At 35.8% G+C, this 19,480-nt stretch overlaps 1 protein-coding gene and 1 long non-coding RNA gene across 2 annotated transcripts in view; one reads left to right on the forward strand and one right to left on the reverse strand.

Moving 5' to 3' along the window:
• Positions 1–19,480, forward strand: part of LOC129268379 (protein saal1-like) — a 25,740-nt gene continuing 6,260 nt past the window's right edge. The window contains exons 1-6 of the mRNA XM_054905935.2: positions 1–216; positions 1,780–1,902; positions 2,824–2,907; positions 4,510–4,589; positions 17,773–17,948; positions 18,969–19,092. Coding sequence (XP_054761910.2) covers positions 10–216; positions 1,780–1,902; positions 2,824–2,907; positions 4,510–4,589; positions 17,773–17,948; positions 18,969–19,092 — 794 coding nt within the window. The 5' untranslated portion in view covers positions 1–9. The remainder of the gene's footprint in view (positions 217–1,779; positions 1,903–2,823; positions 2,908–4,509; positions 4,590–17,772; positions 17,949–18,968; positions 19,093–19,480) is intronic.
• LOC129276290 (uncharacterized) lies at positions 8,374–13,413 on the reverse strand. Its single transcript, XR_010294635.1, has 3 exons — positions 13,229–13,413; positions 10,688–10,954; positions 8,374–9,915 (listed from the first exon to the last, which is right to left on the reverse strand). It is a non-coding gene; the product is annotated as an uncharacterized LOC129276290 (long non-coding RNA).

The following is a 19,480-nucleotide window of genomic DNA, read 5'->3' on the forward strand; positions in this document are numbered from 1 at the left end:
ATTGCATTCATGGAATCCAAGGATTCATCATCATCAATCCCCGGGGATTCCCTTTTGCAACCTTTGACCTCAGAAGATGCACCAATCAGGAACCCTTCTCCTCCACCGGAGGACATCCTAACGGGAGAAGATAAGACCTTACTGGAGGCCGACACCATTCAAAACACCACGTTTAGCAAGCATTGGGTGTTTTCAATCCTTATGAAATTACTGCAGGTATACTTGAGACCCATCATTCAAAACACTTTTCAATTCTTATGAAATTACTTCTGGGCCGTGTCTTACAGTTACCAATGATCCAATCAATCGTAACTCTATGGAAATCCATCAGTGTCATAATTTTTTTTCTACAGGATATTTGCACAATGTCCTTTGTCCTATGGAAATCCATCAGTGTCATAACCTTTTGTACAGGTCTACAGGATATTTGCACAATGTCCTTTGTAAACAAAGAGAAGCATAGTGAATTCAAGAAAACAATGAATGCATGAATATGCATCTTAGTTAGAAAATATTTTGAACAAACATGCGTAACAGATGTTGACCTTGCTCGCCGTCCATAGTTGCGATTGTTGGGCCCCGTCTTACAAAGAGTTACAATTTATCCAATCAATCGTAACTCTATTGAAATCCATCAGTGTCATAATTTTTTCTACAGGAAATGTGCAAAATGTCCTTTGTAAACAAAGGAGAACACACCGAACTGTCACAAAATCAATGAATTTATGGATATACATTCGTATCTAAAATAAATTTTGAGTAAACATGCATTGTATATGTTGACTTTGCTGGCCGCTTTCCATAGTCGCAATTGATCGGATCAAACGTAACTTTTTGTAAGATGGGGGCCCTGGTATACTTGAGACCTACCATTCAGAACAATTTTTTATTCTTATGAAATTACTTCAGTATACTTGAAACCCACCATTCGAAACACTTAAATTCTTATGAAATGACTTCAGGTATACATGTACTTGAGACCCACCATTCAAAACACCACGTTTAGCAAGCTTTGGCCTTTGGTTTTTTTTAATCCTTACAAAATTACTTTCAGGTGGCCATTTCATAAAGCTGTTTGTAAGTTAATTATGACTTTAAGAGTGACTGGTGATCCTTTCTTACGTGCTAACCCATCGCCAATGAACATTTTGGCGTATACTTTTTACCACAAGAAAGGATCACCAGTCGTTCTTAAAGTCGCTCTTAACTTTAATACGAACAGCTTTATGAAACGCCCACCTTGTATATTCCAGACCCAGCATTCAACACACCATACTTATTTAGCAAGCATTGGGTGTTTTTTATCCTTATGAAGTTACTACACTTGAATCCCACAGTGGCACCGTCCATGTTAAGCAAGTTTTGGGTGTTTTCAATCCTCCTTGGAGTACTTCAGGTATACTTGAGACCTGTTGAGGCTGTTCGGATTCTATTGTGCTCAGTCCTGTTACTTTGTGTGGTACAGCTTGAGTTTAGATGAATCGTGTAATGAACTCAATCTGTATTCATTATTTTCTCAGTGAATCAGATTTTTCTTACCTAGCAGAAAATTTAGACTCTCTTTGGAATATATTTTACCTTGTTTTTTTTCAGTAAAGTTGTGATTGGGCCCATTTATTAGTGCTCGTGTTACCAAAGCAAAATTATTGTTGATATGCCACTTGTTACTAATATGAAACAAGTTTTGATGGTTTTGATTATTCTCTACTGTGGCTCAGTCTCTTTTATTTCACCATTTTTCTTGTTGATTCTTTTATCCTTGTTTTTAAATTCCTGCAGCAAGTTGAGAAAGAGCAGCATTCACAGACAGAAGCTGATGCTGCCGAATTGCATGATGGGATTGATATTGACGAAGAGCTGGAGAATGAACTGTGTCGTTTGTGGGATATGACTGCGAATGTGGTATGTGACAAAGCTTTGCACACACCACATGGTGTGTCACCCGAAAGTAGATTGTATTTGCTTCTGATATGAGAATACAAACCTGTACAAATCTTAAGCCAAAATTTCTTAATTAAAGATAAATGTCAGTTGTAACGATTTCAAAATGAGTTCGTACAGAATCCAATGAAATGACCACCAAAGTGTCTGTTTGTATATTAATAAATTAAAATTTAAAATAAAAAATATGCCGAAGGATTCTGGAAGAAATTGTGTAATTGCTGAGAAATTAGCAAATAAGCACGGGATTCGGGTCAAGCGTCGGGCCGACATTCAAAGCAATAATAATACACTGTCCCACGTGCGCTTATCTGTGTTGGTGATCTTCAGTGTGAACATTTTTCAGCGTAGATTTCAAGATTTCACAAAGTTCAGTTTATGTAACTGTACCAGGTCTAGATCCTCGATGATATAATGACAATTAAGCCTGGTTTTACAGACTTTCTCGTGAAATCAGTGTTTACTGCAACTACTTTCATTTATCTTTAATATCAGTGGTTGTATGAATACCAAAATAAGAATTCCAGGGTTATTTGGAGCCTCCCCTCAGGAAAAAAAGTGAATTTAATTCCAAGTCATGATATCAATCTTGCCATGGGTTGCAATTTGAATCTGGTTTGGGTTTTATTCCCAGACGGATAAAAAAAAGCTTGCAGTAAAGCAGAATTTGGAGTTCAGTATTCCTAGCATCAAATGTGATCATTGTTCCATTTTCAATTTATCATAAACAATGCAAATGTGTCAGATTTTATAGTTTGCAGCAGACTGGAGACTTGAGTGTAGGTTTTGACATTAGGGATGTAGGATATACCAATGATAATGATTTTTTTTTTGAAAGGGTAAATTATACTTTTTAAGTCTTCTCTTTGTCTTTTCCTTCAGGAAGTGGCCAAATTCTTACAAGAGTGGAAGTCTCCAGACATTTTCCTTAGCGTCATTTCTAAGACAAACGCTCCAAGAATAACAGTAAGCTATCAAAGTAACTTGTACGATTATTTGTACTATAGAGCAGCAGGCAAAATTTTGATTATTTTTTTTTCTTGGGGCTATTTTCCACAACTTATTGCCTGCAACATTGGATAAGCTTTGATATTGGAATGAATGGGAATTTCCATAACTCTCTTCTTATTTTAGTTTACATTGCTCATTTGAGCATTTCGGGGGCTAAATTGCCCCCAGCCCCTGTGCAATTTTTTCTCTGTAGGGCAGTGGCTTAGGGCAATTCCATCAATTTTAAGTATGTTGGATGACCTGAGGGGCGCATTTGGCAGTGATATGCGCTATATAGTATGTTGGTATTATTATTCCAAAGTGATTGTTTTCTGTTTTTCTAGTGTGAAAGGTTGTGCTCTCAAATTTTACCAAGGCTTGAGCAGTTAGCATGTTGGTTATTTTACGGAATTCCTCTTTGGTCTAGTGGTTATTACTGTTGGCTTTCAATCAGAGGGACGTTGGTTTGTGTCCCAGCCATAGCGTATTTTCCCTCGGCTAGAAATTTATCCACATTCCCTGCACAGGTGTGGCAGGATTAATTCCCTAAATGCACCAAGCGACTTTCGCAGCTGGAGGAATTGCATGGGTAATTTGTGACCTGCCACCCTAAAACCAACACCAAAATGAATATTGAGATTTTTATTGAGCTTGAAAATTCATTTCCTAAGCTTTAAAATGATTTATAATATGTTAAAATTGACCAACAATAAACATTACAAGTACTTGATTGAATGCAGAGGGAATTCAGCAAGAGCTTAAAAAAATAAGGAGAAAACAAAGTTTGAAGTTTGGGGTTCAATCAAGCATGAGATGTGTATACTGTGCAATCTCAGTGAGACTTCCAAGCAATCAGAAATAAGTAGTGCCCAAGAAACTCTTGTATGTTTTCTTTTCTTCAGCTTTACGATTTCAAATTTTCACAGTATGGAGAAGAATTGCTCATTCACATAAGCTATTTTTAAAATTTTAGTTTTTGGAGATTAAATTACTATTTTGGCTAGTTACAGAGAACCTTACCTGGCGACTTATTTTTGGTTTTAGGGTGGTAGGTCACATTTAGAGTGTGCCTTTGAATAGGCAACTAGATAATTGGCGCCTCGAATCTATTGCTTAGCGGAAAATGTTGTTCTCCACCAATATTATTTAGTTTTTTGGGGGTTAAATAAAGTATGCCCAATAGAATAGTGCATGAATGAGTAATAAATGGAAGTAAGTTTGTTCCAATGTTTCAGCTTCATCTTGATTTAAAAGCATTGTGCTTACATTGTTTTGATGTAAAACTAGGGGGTGTTTAACAAAGAATTTGTTTGACTTAGAATCGCCCTTAAATTTCTAGTTGCATGCGGTATAAAAGACATTACCTCATTGGTCAGATCCTGGGCGTGGGATGCGCACTACTGCGTTTTAATCAATAAGATTGCGCATTACCAATCATGTACGCATCAGCATTTAAATGCGACTCTTTAAGTCACACTTTTCGCTTTTTTAAATACCCCTACATTAGGTCTTTGGAATTGGTCAAATACACCTCAAAACTTTTATACCATTGTTGGATATGTTATCGCTCTTTTGTAGGAGATATGCATGGGTGTCCTTGGAAACATGGCCTGCAGTTCTGAAATAAGGAGAGAATTTAGCAAGAATCAGCAACTTATGTAAGTGCACATGTATTTTGATGTTTGATATTCCACATGTTATAGAAATTTGTTACTATTATTATCAATTTTTTTTCTTCATATTATTCACAAAATGTCATTATTAAAGGTCTTGTTTAAATTTGTGAGCAGCCGATTTAAAAAATTCTCAAACCAAGATGAAACATGTGTACAAGTGCATGTATTAGAACTAATAAACCCTGAAAACAACCATTATTGAGAATGAAAAGCTAAAACTGCAAGGCAAACCCCGAGTTTGTAAATAGGCGTCTTACCCTTGTAAAAAAAAACCATGGTTTGATGTTAAGGTAAAACCATGGTTTTGCATTGGATCCATCGTACAGTAATTTCATAGTTTAACCATAGTAAGATATGGTTTAATTATGGTGAAATCATGGTGCACTAGTGTTTAACCATAGTTAAACTATAGCTTTAGCATGGGTAAACCATGGTAACCATGGTTAAATGGTGTTAAATTGGAACGCACTTACCATGACATTACTATGGCATAACCATGGTCACAACTGTGTTTTTACCATATTTTAACAATGGTTAAGAAATTATAAAACCATGGTAAAGAGAAGGTGAAACCATGGTTAGAAAAAGGTGAAACCATTGTTTTACAGCTGCCAAACCACATAATTACAACCCGAATCACGGTAAAACCATAATCAATTGTATGGTAGACCCACCTTTTGACCATAGTGCAATATTGTATGATGATGGTTAAACCATGTCAAAGTACTGTCTAGCCATGGTTTAACCATGGTTTACCACGGTTAAACTATAGGTTTAGCATGGGTAAACCATGGTAACCATGGTTAAAAGGTGTTAAATTGGAACGCACTTACCATGACATTACTATGGCATAACCATGGTCACAATTATGTTTTTACCATAGTTTAACCATGGTTAAGAAAGTATAAAACCATGGTAAAGAGAAGGTGAAACCATGGTTAGAAAAAGGTGAAACCATTGTTTTACAGCTGCCAAACCACATAATTACAACCCAAATCACGGTAAAACCATAATCAATTGTATGGTAAACCCACCTTTTAACCATAGTGCAATATTGTATGATGATGGTTGAACCATGTCAAAGTACTGTCTAGCCATGGTTTAACTATGGTGTACCACGGTTAAACTATAGGTTTAGCATGGGTAAACCATGGTAACCATGGTTAAAAGGTGTTAAATTGGAACGCACTTACCATGACATTACCATGGCATAACCATGGTCACAACTGTGTTTTTACCGTACTATAACCACGGTTAAGAAAAGGTGAAACTATGGTTAAGAAAGTATAAAACCATGGTAAAGGGTAGGTAAAACCATGGTAAAGCGAAGGTGAAACCATGGTTAGAAAACGGTGAAACCATTGTTTTACAGCAGCCAAACCACATAATTACAACCCAAATCACGGTAAAACCATGATCAATCATATGGTAAAACCACCTTTTAACCATTAGTGCAATATTGTATGATGATGGTTAAACCATGTCAAAGTACTGTCTAACCATGGTTTAACCATTGTATACCACGGTTTAACCATTATGTGCCACAGTTAATCGATGGTTTCATTGTAGATAAACCATGGCTACCATGGTTTAACCGTGGTTACAACCTTGTTTTTATTGTGGTAAATCCATCGTTTCAAAGTGTCTTTACTATGGTTAAGAAAAGGTGAAACAATGATTAAAAAACAGAAACAGCGATAACAAAAGGACCTTGGACCAGCAAATTTGACTGTTATATTGGGAATCTCTGTATATTGAGTTTCTAGTGTATCAGCGAAAGAAAAGAGTCAATTAAAATACAGTTACAATGTACACATTCGGCTACATCATCAAAGAGCCACATTGGTGATGGTATAATAAGAAATTACATTTAAAATTGTAGGTCAGTCAGACAGATAATATGACAGAGGTCATATTCCACACTACACATCGCCACTTATTGTATCAATCAGTGAGTGATCACACAATGACCTAAAAAGGGACAAAATGCAAATCAGTGTTAAGAACAACGCAATGAAAACTTTTAATAAAAATAAAGTCAAACACATCTAATACAGTACTACATGTACAGCTCTGGAAACATTACCCAAGTTAGCTGACAAAAGAGGCAAGTCTTTATACATGGCAGGTTTGAATACATATCTATAAAAGAACCCACATAAATTTTAATACATTCTTTATAAATTTTGTACTTTTCACACAAACAGTTAGCACAGATATGGCAAGCTAAACTAAGTAAGGAATGTATACATGTACTCCTGAAAACTGTTTTATTACTGCTGATTTCATATAACTGATTTGGCCAAGAAGACATGTTAGAAAGACTTTATACAAAAAACAAAAGAAAATAACTAGATGGATTCTCGACTGCACACAGTCGAAATTTATGCCTCCGCCATTGCCACTAGATCAGAAATATGTTGCACAGGTAATTTCCCATAAATCTTCAAATTTGTTCTATTCTTTTTATATTAAATAATTTATGCCTTATCCCAACATAAATAAACACTGAATGTTCAGTGCATGTTTGAGCTGCTAAGAAAAAATTTTACAGGCCGGCTCGGGTAGGAATCGAACCCACGACCTTCTGGTTATCAGACAGGCGTCATACCACTTGACCACCGAGAAGCCCGATGGCTGGTAGCTGGTTTGATTCACATAATAGCAGCAGGTACAGTACTGTGTTGATATATCACATAATAGCAGCCAATAGCCATCGGGCTTAATTCCTGGTGGTCTAGTTGTATGACGCCTGTCTAGTAACCAGGAGATCGTGAGTTCGATTCCTACCATAGCTGGCCTGAACATTTGGTGTTCACTTATATTTTGGATAAGGCAAAAATTATTCAATAAAATTAAATCTACCCAATGGAAAACCTTGATTGATATTTTCTATTATCATATTGATCACTCTCATATATGCATCCAAGAACCATTAATATTGAATCTACAAGCAATTGTGACAAGAGACATGAACTCTTAGACCTTTGAACTTCTCAAGTCAATGTCATAATGGTTGCATTGTCCATATTTGAAATTGATCTATCGAAGTCTTTGGTTTATCACAAGAACAATTTCATGCATACACTGACCTACAATCAAACTTGATATATGAAAATAATTTTTAGTATTCATAAAACACAAGAAAATTACTAAATGGATAAAAAAGTTGTAAGTATATGACCTTTATGACCTTTGAACTTGGCCCTGCAACCCCCCCAAATTACCCCCCCCTATATCAAGCATATATGTACCAAGTTTGGAGTTACTTCCTCTAACATTCCTTTAGTTACACAAGAACAAGATATATTAAGGCATACTGACCTCTGTGACCTTTGACCATGTGACCCCAAAATCCAATCAGATCATTCTCCCTCTAGTATGTATATAAAGAATGTACCAAGTTTGAAGTTATTAGCTCCAATGGTTAAGTTATCACAAGAACAGGACATTTTAAGGTATATAACGACCTCTGTGACCTTTCACCCGTGACCATAAAATCAAAACAAAGTATTATCCCCCCAGGATATACCCTCATACCAAGTTTGATGTAAAACCACTCCACGGTTCTTGAGATTTCGACAAAACAAAACGGGACGGACGTACGGACGACCCGAAAACGTAATGCCTCCGGCCACTTCGTTGGCGGAGGCATAAAAAATCATAAATATTCTAAATAAATTAAGAGTTAGCACAGATATGTCAAGCTTAATTAAGTATGGAATGCAGAATGATGTCATATACTCCTGAAAACTGTTTTTTTTTTGCTGTTGATCTTATAAGATTTGGTTTGACTGAGAAGACAAGGTAGAAAGACTATATGTATATACAAAAAAAAAATCCCTGAATAAACTAAATAAATTAATGTACTTTTCACACACAGAGGTAGCACAGATATGGCAAGATTAAAGGACAAGTCCACCCCCCCCCCCAAAAAAAAAAAAAAAAAAAAAACCTTGATTTGAATAAAAAGAGAAAAATTCAACAAGCATAACACTGAAAATTTCATCAAAATCGGATGTAAAAAAAGAAAGTTATGACATTTTAAAGTTTTGCTTCATTTCACAAAACGCTTATATGCACACCTCAGTCGGTATGCAAATGAGGGAACTGATGACATCACTCACCCACTATTTATTTTGTATTTTATTATATGAAGTATGAAATATTTTGATTTTCTCGTCATTGTCATGTGAAATGAAGTTTCATTCGTCCCTGAACACGTGGAATTCAATTATTTTAACATTTTGTGCTTCAGGCAAGGAGGTCCTAATCATCAAATTCGTAAAAATTTAAATATTGTATAATTCAAACAATAAAAAACAAAAGAAATAGTGAGTGACATCATTGGCTCACCTAGTTGTGCATATCACTGTTTTGTTGAAAATAAGCGAAACTTTAAAATTTCATGCTAGTTTGATTTTTCTCTATTTATTCAAATCAGCATTTTCCTGGGGTGGACTAGACCTTTAATTTGAAGATTAGAGACATTGAGTCAAATTTTCAAAAACAGTCAATGAAACATACACTACTCAATGCATCCTCTTCCCAGTGATACATGCTAGCAGGTTTTACATCCATATTTCATACTGTTAAGGTGACATTGCATTAACAAAGATATTACCTGAATTTCACAAATTTACTTTCGAGCTACATATTCCAAAATATATCCAGATCATCTCCTATAGTGGTACATGTTAGCACCAAGTTTCACATTTATATTTCAAATTGTTAAGGTGACAATGTGTTTAAACAAATAAATTTCACAAATTGACCTTTGACCTACATATTCCAAAATCCATTCAAATCGTCTTCCTAATGATGGTACATGTTAAACACCAAGTTTTTACATCCATACCTCAAGCTGTTTAGGTGATATTGCTTTGACAAGAAAATAACCTGAATTTTACATACAAGGACCACATATGAAGTTCACACCTTACGCAGTCTTGAATAAATTAAGTTTATGAGCAAGTTTGGATAATCCATGTGGAGTTAGAAGTTTCCAATACATTCTGTAAATCACTGTAATAGGGAAACATTGTATAAGCAACTCTATCAACGTCCGTCAGCATTCAATCAATCTCGGGATATTCAGTATATTTCAAAATCTGGTGAGAAAACTCTGCATAGATTACCTGATCCTCATCAAAGAGCCAAGGATACTTCAGTCGGTCATCAGTGATCCTTGGCCGAGGGACAGAATTTATGATCCATGCCCTTCTGTCTGCCAGTGTCTTCTGCATGCAGAACTCAACTCTCTTGAAGTCTGGCTGCCTTTTTTTCAGTGCTCATCCACTCTATGTGCCTTGCAACAGTGTCAGATTTGGAAAGAATAAAAAATTATACTTAAAAAAAGAAAAAACAAAGAATAAAAAATTATACTTAAAAAAGAAAAAACAAATAGATTTAGAATCCTCATTCATTTAGTTTCTGTCAAATCACTTTTCATCCGAGTCTTTAATAGATATTTACAGCAAATTTTACTATAATAGCAAGTTTTATGCAACGACACGCCAGTCTTGTTGCCAAAGACAAGAACAGAAAAGCTCCACTTGGTCACACTTTGCGACTATCTGTCACAAACACACTGTACCAGTTAACATTTGGTGAAAGACCATAGCAGAACCATATACATGCGAATTAGACTAAAAAATTAACTTTAGGTAAAATCTAACAGAGAAATGCATTACAAAATGTCACAACAATGTAGCCACTGTAAGATTCCTGCATCAATAGTGATACTCAAACATTAGTAAGTTATAATGCAAGAAATATTCTCATATTTTATGCATTTACTCACATTTACTTAATTCATCAACTCTTAAGGTGCCCCATACACGTTTAAAGCGTTTTTACTGGCCAAGTTCTAATCCTCTTTAATAATCCTTCTGGTTGAGTCTCATATATAACTATGTCATGTGAAAAAAGAGAAATGCCTTTAAGTTTGGCCATTATCAAGTAATATATTTATCTAGAAGGATGAATCAATTGCCAAAGAAATTAAATGGCATGCACTTGGGCAAGACTATGGCACATTGAGAGTTAATTGGGGTTTCTGTTTGGTACCAGATACTTACTCTCCACCATTCACCAGTTGCTGTGCACCGAGGACCACAGGTAGTTTGTAATTTTTACTCTCAATGGCCCTGTCACAAGTTCGTCCTCTTCCATGTCTGCAAAATCGTAGAATTTGTCTTGCCATGTCTACAGGAAAAATATCTTCTTCTTTCACTCCAAATGTTGTGCACACCACCCTAAGCAGCTCCTGTTTTGAGGTCTCCTCTGACTTGTTGGTTACCAACACCCTTCTTTGATTTTGGCCATATATCAATAAAAATTTGTACCTGGAATGAAAAGTAATTGATTTTCTTACTAAACCTGAATTTTGAATAAATAATGTATGCAAAGAGCTTTCAGGATAAATGTGTGTAATCAAAAGATATTGCATGTACATGGACACAAATATTCAGTTTTTGCCTCGATGCAAGAGGCAAACAAGACATATTCCAATGTTTGTCTGGGTTTGGTGATACATATTCCATTCATTTATCTTTTTTTCTAGTATTAGTTTCCTGTCTTCGAATATTAGTAAAATTGAAGGGATGGTCCAGGCTGGAAATATTTATATCTCAATAAATAGAAGAAAATTTACAGAGCAAAATGCTAAAAATTTAATCAAAATCGAATAACAAATAAAGTTTTTGAATTTCAAATGATATTATTCCGGTGAAACAGTTCTAGGCATGTCTTTATGAATATTCATTAGGTTGGCTGGTGATGTCATATCCCCACTTGTTCTTTTGTGTTTTATTATGTGAAATTTGGTTTAATAAAAAAAATTGCTACCAAGAACTAAAACAATTGGATTGACAACTGATTAAGTGGACTAGTTATTTATTGCCTCAACTTATTTCATCATAATGGAGACACATCATTTACACATGTATGAAAAAATGAAACATTTACGATGTCATGTAATGACATAAGAAAAAATTGAGATGTGACATCATCAGCCCACCTATTGAATATTCATGATGATGTGCATATTCCAAAAAATATTGATAAACTTTGAAAATCAATAACTTTGTTATTTGATATCCAAGTTTGATGAAATTTTCAGCATTTTACTCTGTGAATTTTACTCCATTTATATACTTTTAGATATAAATATTTTCAGCCTGGACCATCCCTTTAACTTCCCGCTACCAGGAAAGAAAATTGTATTGTAGTCTATTAAAAATTTTGATTTGAAATTAAAATACAGTACTATTACGACACAACGGTCCAGCGATGGTATTTCCATTTTTCATCACATGAAATTTCATTCATTTCATAATAACCAACCATACTTAAAATTCATACAAATTTCAGACAATTCCACTATTAGTGACACATATGGAACAACACTTCCTAAATTAATAACTTAACCCATTTGTGACGAAATTCCACATTACGTGGTTTGGCCTCGGATTTTTCATGAATAGTTGTAGGGCCTATATATGAAAATACCAAGGAGACTCGAAAGTAAACACTAGAACTATTGGCATTACTTTTCTTTTGGTAACAATCATCGCCGCTATGGCTAGGGAAATGCGCATATCTTTCAGTTGTGTACAACTGTGTAGATCTACTATCGTAATGTGTATGCATGCTGTAGAAATCGTCGAAACAAGGAGCCAGCCACGTTCCCACAACCACACTCTGAACTTACCAAAAAAAAAACAGATTTTCACATGGAAAAACATATACAGACATATGAATTGTACTCCCGCTTAAAAATAAAGGATTTATTAAAACATACTACTTTGCAGCTAGCTGATCCATTGATCAAGTTTTACTAATTAAATGAGGACTAATTAACCCGCAGTAGCAGAGTCTGTAGCCTAGGCCTAGAGACTAGACCCATCAAAAAAAAAAGAATACAGATCAGTGGACTGAATGCTGTTGCCGTTCAAAAGTATAACATTAATTAGGACCACCGACACCGTACTCTAACCGTTAACGTAAACTTTAAAAAGTTAAAGTATAGATCTAGATCTAGACCCTAGTCGATAGTCTAACGTTAATTAAGCCAGTAGGAGATCTATTACAAAATTTTTCTTCATACTCGATGGCAGCCAACAAGTTTTTTTTTCAGGTAGGCCAAGCGCTAGCCTAAGTTAGGCCTAGGCTAGGGCCGGGACTAGGCTACGAGTACGACGTGTTCCACCATAATAATAAATCTAGTCCAAAGGCAAAGTCCAAGGCAAGCTCAAGCCTATAATATATAGCCATAAATAACTTTTAGGCCCTACATCATGTAGCCAGCCCCAATGCCTGGCTTCAACTTCAAGTTGAAGTCAGAATACATTTCTAGACCCATGCAACACTCCTAATCAAAATAAATGCAGCAACATTACAGACTAAGCCTAGGCAAACACTTGAAATAATCCACTGCACTGACAGTAACACTGCCTGCTGCAGAGTGCAGTACAGTACGGTACTACTAGGGCTTGGTACGGTACGCGCACAATCCGCCGAGTGTTCAATTTCCGAGTCATGCAAGGCCAAGGAGGTGACAGGAGTGGACTAATTCACGAGAATGCCCAACAGATTACTGATTAGATAAGCTTACTTACCGTTAACTATCTCCTGACAGTTCCATAATTTGTCTGTTCTCCTATAGTTTCAGTTAAAAAATTAGTTGAATGCAGTTAATTGCCTGAATTTCATGAACTTGAAGCTTAGCTAGCCCTTGGCCTTCGAAGCATTAAGCTGATTGTATCTGCACGCGCGGCGTACGTGTGTGTGTGCATTTGTCTATGGTGTGTATAGCATACATGTGCGGGTTGTGCGTTACACATGTGGTACTCGGTGGTACTAGTACATCGACGCGCATAAAAAAAGGCGCGAAAATGAGCGGGAGGGGTGGGGGGGGGCAGGCGGGGAATGCGCGAAATTCGTGTTGAACACAATTATAAAGTAGACAGGTTCAAAATGACAAATGATATATATGTACGTATAGACAGACAATGTTTAGTGACTGGGCAGACATATTTTGAAATTATACAAAAAGATAATATAGTCCTATTAAAAAAAAAAAAAACACCAGCGGCCACCCCCGGCCCGACTACCTTCAAGATCAACAACAACGGCCCTGCTTTGCATGGGTTGGGACTCGTCAGGGGGGGCAGACTGCCCCCCTGCCCCCCCCCCCCCCCGTAGGTACGCTAGTGCGTACAACATTATGAGGTGCACGTATGCCTCATTTAGTCAGAAACCACAAATGGTGTTAGTCAAGCCTGTCTTTTTACGAAATACGAGTAATGAAAAACCTTCGTTAGTCCACAGCCCGGGGGGGCCACTTACATTGACGAGTGCATACATGCGCGACCAAAAAAACACGTAAAAAGGATGTCTTTTTCACGATAGGGCACGTTACGTACGTAACGTGATAAGGGTGTCAAAAACACAAAAATGATGAAAAAAGGGTATCTATTTCGCTAGGAAAATTACGTGTTTAGGGTCGAATTTGCGGGGATGATTAAACAAAATTAAAATGTTTTATAAAGGATGTCCTTTTTGCCCCCAACACTTCGTGTTTAGAGTCCGATTTGCGCGAGGTGTAGAAGTTGGGGTCGTACTAAACCAAATAAGGTAAAGCCGACGACCGAAGGACCCGTAACAATAAAACATTTCTGTACTTGTTTAGGGGTTCATTTCAGGGAATATTTGCCAAGAGTATCGTTTTGTTTCCAATACTTGTTAATGGTAGGGTTTCACGCGCCAATACTTGTTAAGGGGTGCATTTTCAGAATATGGAAATTACGTGTTTAGGGTGCTTTTCGAGACCCCATGGTCGCGCATGGTATCCACTTGTGAATGGAAGTGGCCCCCCCCCCGGGGTCCACAGCTGATCGAGTTAGTCGTGACAAGCTTTATAGGCCCAGACTAACAAAGTTAGTACCTTGGTAAAACGGGAATTTAATCATGGTTTTGTAACCAATGTTTTTACACTTTCATTAAACCACGGTTAAAACCATGGTTATATAACAATCATTTTCAAACTATCATAAAACCATGGTTAAAATCATGGTGTATAACCGTCGTTTTCAACCTTGGTAAAACGCAAATTTAACCATGGTTTTGTAACCACTGTTTTTACACTTTCATTAAACCACGGTTAAAACCATGGTTATATAACCATCATTTTCAAACTATCTTAAAACCATGGTTAAAATCATGGTTTATAACCGTCGTTTTCAACCTTGCTAAGACGAATGTTTAACCATGGTTTTGTAACCACTGTTTTGACACTTTCATTAAACCACGGTTAAAACCATGGTTATATAACCATAATTTTCAAACTATCATAAAACCATGGTTAAAATCATGGTGTATAACCGTCGTTTTCAACCATGGTAAAACGGAAATTTAACCATGGTATTGTAACCACTGTTTTTACACTTTCAAAAACCACGGTTAAAACCATGGTTATATAACCATAATTTTTAAACTATTATAAAACCATGGTTAAAATCATGGTGTATAACCATCGTTTTCAACCATGGTAAAACGGAAATTTAACCATGGTATTAATTGTAACCACTGTTTTTTACACTTTCATTGAACCACGGATAAAACCATGGTTATATAACAATCATTTTCAAACTATCATAAAACAATGGTTAAAATCATGGTGTATAACCATCGTTTTCAACCATGGTAAAACGGAAATTTAACCATGGTATTGTAACCACTGTTTTTACACTTTCATTAAACCATGGTTAAAACCATGGCTATATAACAATCATTTTCAAACTATCATAAAACCATGGTTAAAATCATGGTGTTTAACCGTCGTTTTCAACCTTGGTAAAACGGAAATTTAACCATGGTTTTGTAACCACTGTTTTTACACTTTCATTAAACCACGGTTAAAACCATGGTTATATAACCATCGTTTTCAAACTGTCTTAAAACCATGGTTAAAATCTTGGTTTATAACCGTTGTTTTCAACCTTGCTAAGACGAATGTTTAACCATGGTCTTGTAACCAATGTTTTTACACTTTCATTAAACCACGGTTAAAACCATGGTTATATAACAATCATTTTCAAACTATCATAAAACCATGGTTAAAATCATGGTGTATAACCGTCGTTTTCAACCTTGGTAAAACGGAAATTTAACCATGATTTTGTAACCACTGTTTTTACACTTTCATTAAACCACGGTTAAAACCATAATTATTTAACCATCATTTTCAAACTATCATAAAACCATGGTTAAAATCATGGTGTATAACCGTCGTTTTCAACCATGGTAAAACGGAAATTTAACCATGGTATTGTAACCACTGTTTTTACACTTTCATTAAACCACGGTTAAAACCATAATTATATAACCATCATTTTCAAACTATCATAAAACCATGGTTAAAATCATGGTGTATAACCGTCGTTTTCAACCATGGTAAAACGGAAATTTAACCATGGTATTGTAACCACTGTTTTTACACTTTCATTAAACCACGGTTAAAACCATGGTTATATAACCATCATTTTCAAACTATCATAAAACCATGGTTAAAATCATGGTGTATAACCGTCGTTTTCAACCATGGTAAAACAGAAATTTAACCATGGTATTGTAACCACTGTTTTTACACTTTCATTAAACCACGGTTAAAACCATGGTTATATAACCATCATTTTCAAACTATCTTAAAACCATGGTTAAAATCATGGTGTATAACCGTCGTTCTCAACCTTGGTGAAACGGAAATTTAACCATGGTTTTGTAACCACTGTTTTTACACTTTCATTAAACCACGGTTAAAACCATGGTTATATAACCATCATTTTCAAACTATCATAAAACCATGGTTAAAATCATGGTGTATAACCGTCGTTTTCAACCATGGTAAAACAGAAATTTAACCATGGTATTGTAACCACTGTTTTTACACTTTCATTAAAACCACGGTTAAAACCATGGTTATATAACCATCATTTTCAAACTATCTTAAAACCATGGTTAAAATCATGGTGTATAACCGTCGTTTTCAACCTTGGTGAAACGGAAATTTAACCATGGTTTTGTAACCACTGTTTTTACACTCTCATTAAACCACGGTTAAAACCATGGTTATATAACCATCATTTTCAAACTATCTTAAAACCATGGTTAAAATCATGGTGTATAACCGTCGTTTTCAACCTTGGTGAAACGGAAATTTAACCATGGTTTTGTAACCACTGTTTTTACACTCTCATTAAACCACGGTTAAAACCATGGTTATATAACCATCATTTTCAAACTATCTTAAAACCATGGTTAAAATCATGGTGTATAACCGTCGTTTTCAACCTTGGTAAAACGGAATTTTAACCATGGTATTATAAATACTGTTTTTATGCTATCATAAAACCATGGTTTAAATCATGGTTTTATAACATTGATTTCCAACCTTAGTAGAACGGGAGTTAAACCAAGGTTTCCTAACCATTGTTTTTATACTACTGTGAAACCATGGTTACAACCATGGTTAAATTACTATGGTTTTTTTCACCAAAGTAGAACGATGATTTTGTCATGGTTTTATAACTATTGTTTTTTAACTTTCTTAAAACTGTGGTATAATGATGGTTTTTATAACCATGGTTTTAAAATCGTCATAAAATGACATTTTTATCATGTTATTATAACTATGGTATTTTAACAATGGTATTACCACACTTCCGCCACACATTTACCTTGGTTATGAATTTAAAACCATGGACTACCATCGATCCATTGTAAAACCGCCCCTAACCATGGTTATACCATGATTACGGTTGTAAAACCATGGTTTTTTTTTATAAGGGTATAGACGCCTAAATAGTACACATAAGTGTATGGGATGAAATTAAAATGGTGTTTTCGGTCACTTTATATTTCAATTTTTGAAGCACTAAATAATTATTTTCGAACGCAATTTTTTCTGGGCTTTATTTTTGTAACATATCACAGACACAGGTGACAAGTGTGACCTTCTAGCTCAGATTTTTTAAAAGTCAAACCAATGTTAAACAATCACTTTAAGCAAATAATCACCATTGGTGAAGATGATGGGCAAACTATCACTTACGAGGAAGCTGGACGTAGCTATCGTTCTTTCTGGCATTTTCTATTGCCGCAGTGACCTTGGCTTTAGCCTGCTGAGTGGTAGCGATGCTCCCACGATGGTTGAAGCCTCTCGTCTCATCTATACATGCCTCAACGATGAGGAGAGCGCCCCCAGGTGGCTGGAAACGGTGAAGAAGGATGGGGATGTTCTCAAGAGCATCACATTTATCCTACAAAGCTCAACAAACAGTGAGTATAGTATTTTTCACATCGTTGCCGGGATCATAATTCCAAAAAAAAAAAGATAAAAAACTGAGGATGATTTAGAAAGTAGCAACCTTATTCTGCCCAGAAAGTGTTCTCTACTGTGGAGCGTTTCTTAAAAGGACTTGTCAGACGTTTTATCCGACAAAGTCTGTTCTATCCCGCAGCTACCATAGTAACAGTGTTTTCAGCCAATCAAATTCAAGGAAAGTTGTCGGATCTGGCAACTTGTTAGACAAAAATGTTGACGAAACACTCCCCAAGAATTATTCTAAAGACTGTTTTCGGAGAATGTGAGGTTGCCAGCTGTGCCTTAATTCTAGAATAAGCTTTTTATGAGCTGCTTTCATATTAAAAAAATTCTGAGATCCAAGGTCTCAACAGGCCCACGGCAGTGTACTGACTTGAAATTTATGGCCGAACTTGTGCAAGCTCGATGACTCCTTTGCATTAAAAAAAAAATGTTTACCCTAAGTTTTAGACGATGCATACTGTCTTGACCTGGTTTCCTATATGTGAGTGCCATACATGCAGGGTGCTATATAACTTTTTAGAAGCACTTGCCCAGTCAGGCAAGTAAATTTTTAAATAGTTGGAATATACTTCCCCAAAAATCAATTTCACTTGACCGAAAAAATCATTGAAAAAAGAGCTTTACCTCTTGAAAAGAAAGTTTTGCAGTTTTGTAAACTATTGAACTTTTTCTCTCTTTTGAACTGATCTACTTTGTTATTGCATTTTTTTTCCAAAGTGATGTATATCTTGCCTGCCATGACCAAAATTAGGGGCAATATATCATATCGACCCTAATTTTGGTCATTCTACTGTGAGAATTTTTGCTTGCCCGATTCGGGCAAGTCGCTTTGGTCTTTAATTAAAACACTTGCCCGACTCTTATTTTTCACTTGCCCCGGGCAATTGGGCAAGTGCTTATGTAGCACCCTGCATACATGGCATTTATCTTTAAGATTTTAACCAATCTACATACTATTTTCTATTCTGCAGGTGATTTGATCCACAATGTAGCTGATCTACTGGACCAGCTATTGGACCTTGATGATGGTCTTCTACAAGCGTGGTCTGGTCCTGTCCTCATTCAAGCCATTACCGAAGCTCTAAACCAAATCAGGTATTTATACTTTATAGCGCTCGTTGCAGAGAGATTTGCATTTAAAATCCGAACACGCTAAATCTTCATTATTATTGTTCTGTTTGTAGATGACATATTCCCTTTCTTTTTATAGTGGTGACCATGTGAACACCCTTTAATTTCTCTATCAAAACACTTCCGATACATAGCCGCCAAAGTGACACTAAATATAATCTTTTCCATTTTATAGAAATAGGATTTTTGAAACTGGTAAGTATGATGATTTTTGGTATGTTTTTTCAACATTTCTTGGCTTGGAATATGATTAACAGAAATGGAGAAAGGATTGTTTCACAATTAAAGGCCTGGTCCCACTGGCTGACGGACACGAAACGTATTCATAACGGATACAGCGGAAAAGCAAAAC

Source organism: Lytechinus pictus, chromosome 9 (assembly GCF_037042905.1).
Source record: "Lytechinus pictus isolate F3 Inbred chromosome 9, Lp3.0, whole genome shotgun sequence".
In the NCBI taxonomy this organism is placed as follows: domain Eukaryota; kingdom Metazoa; phylum Echinodermata; class Echinoidea; order Temnopleuroida; family Toxopneustidae; genus Lytechinus; species Lytechinus pictus.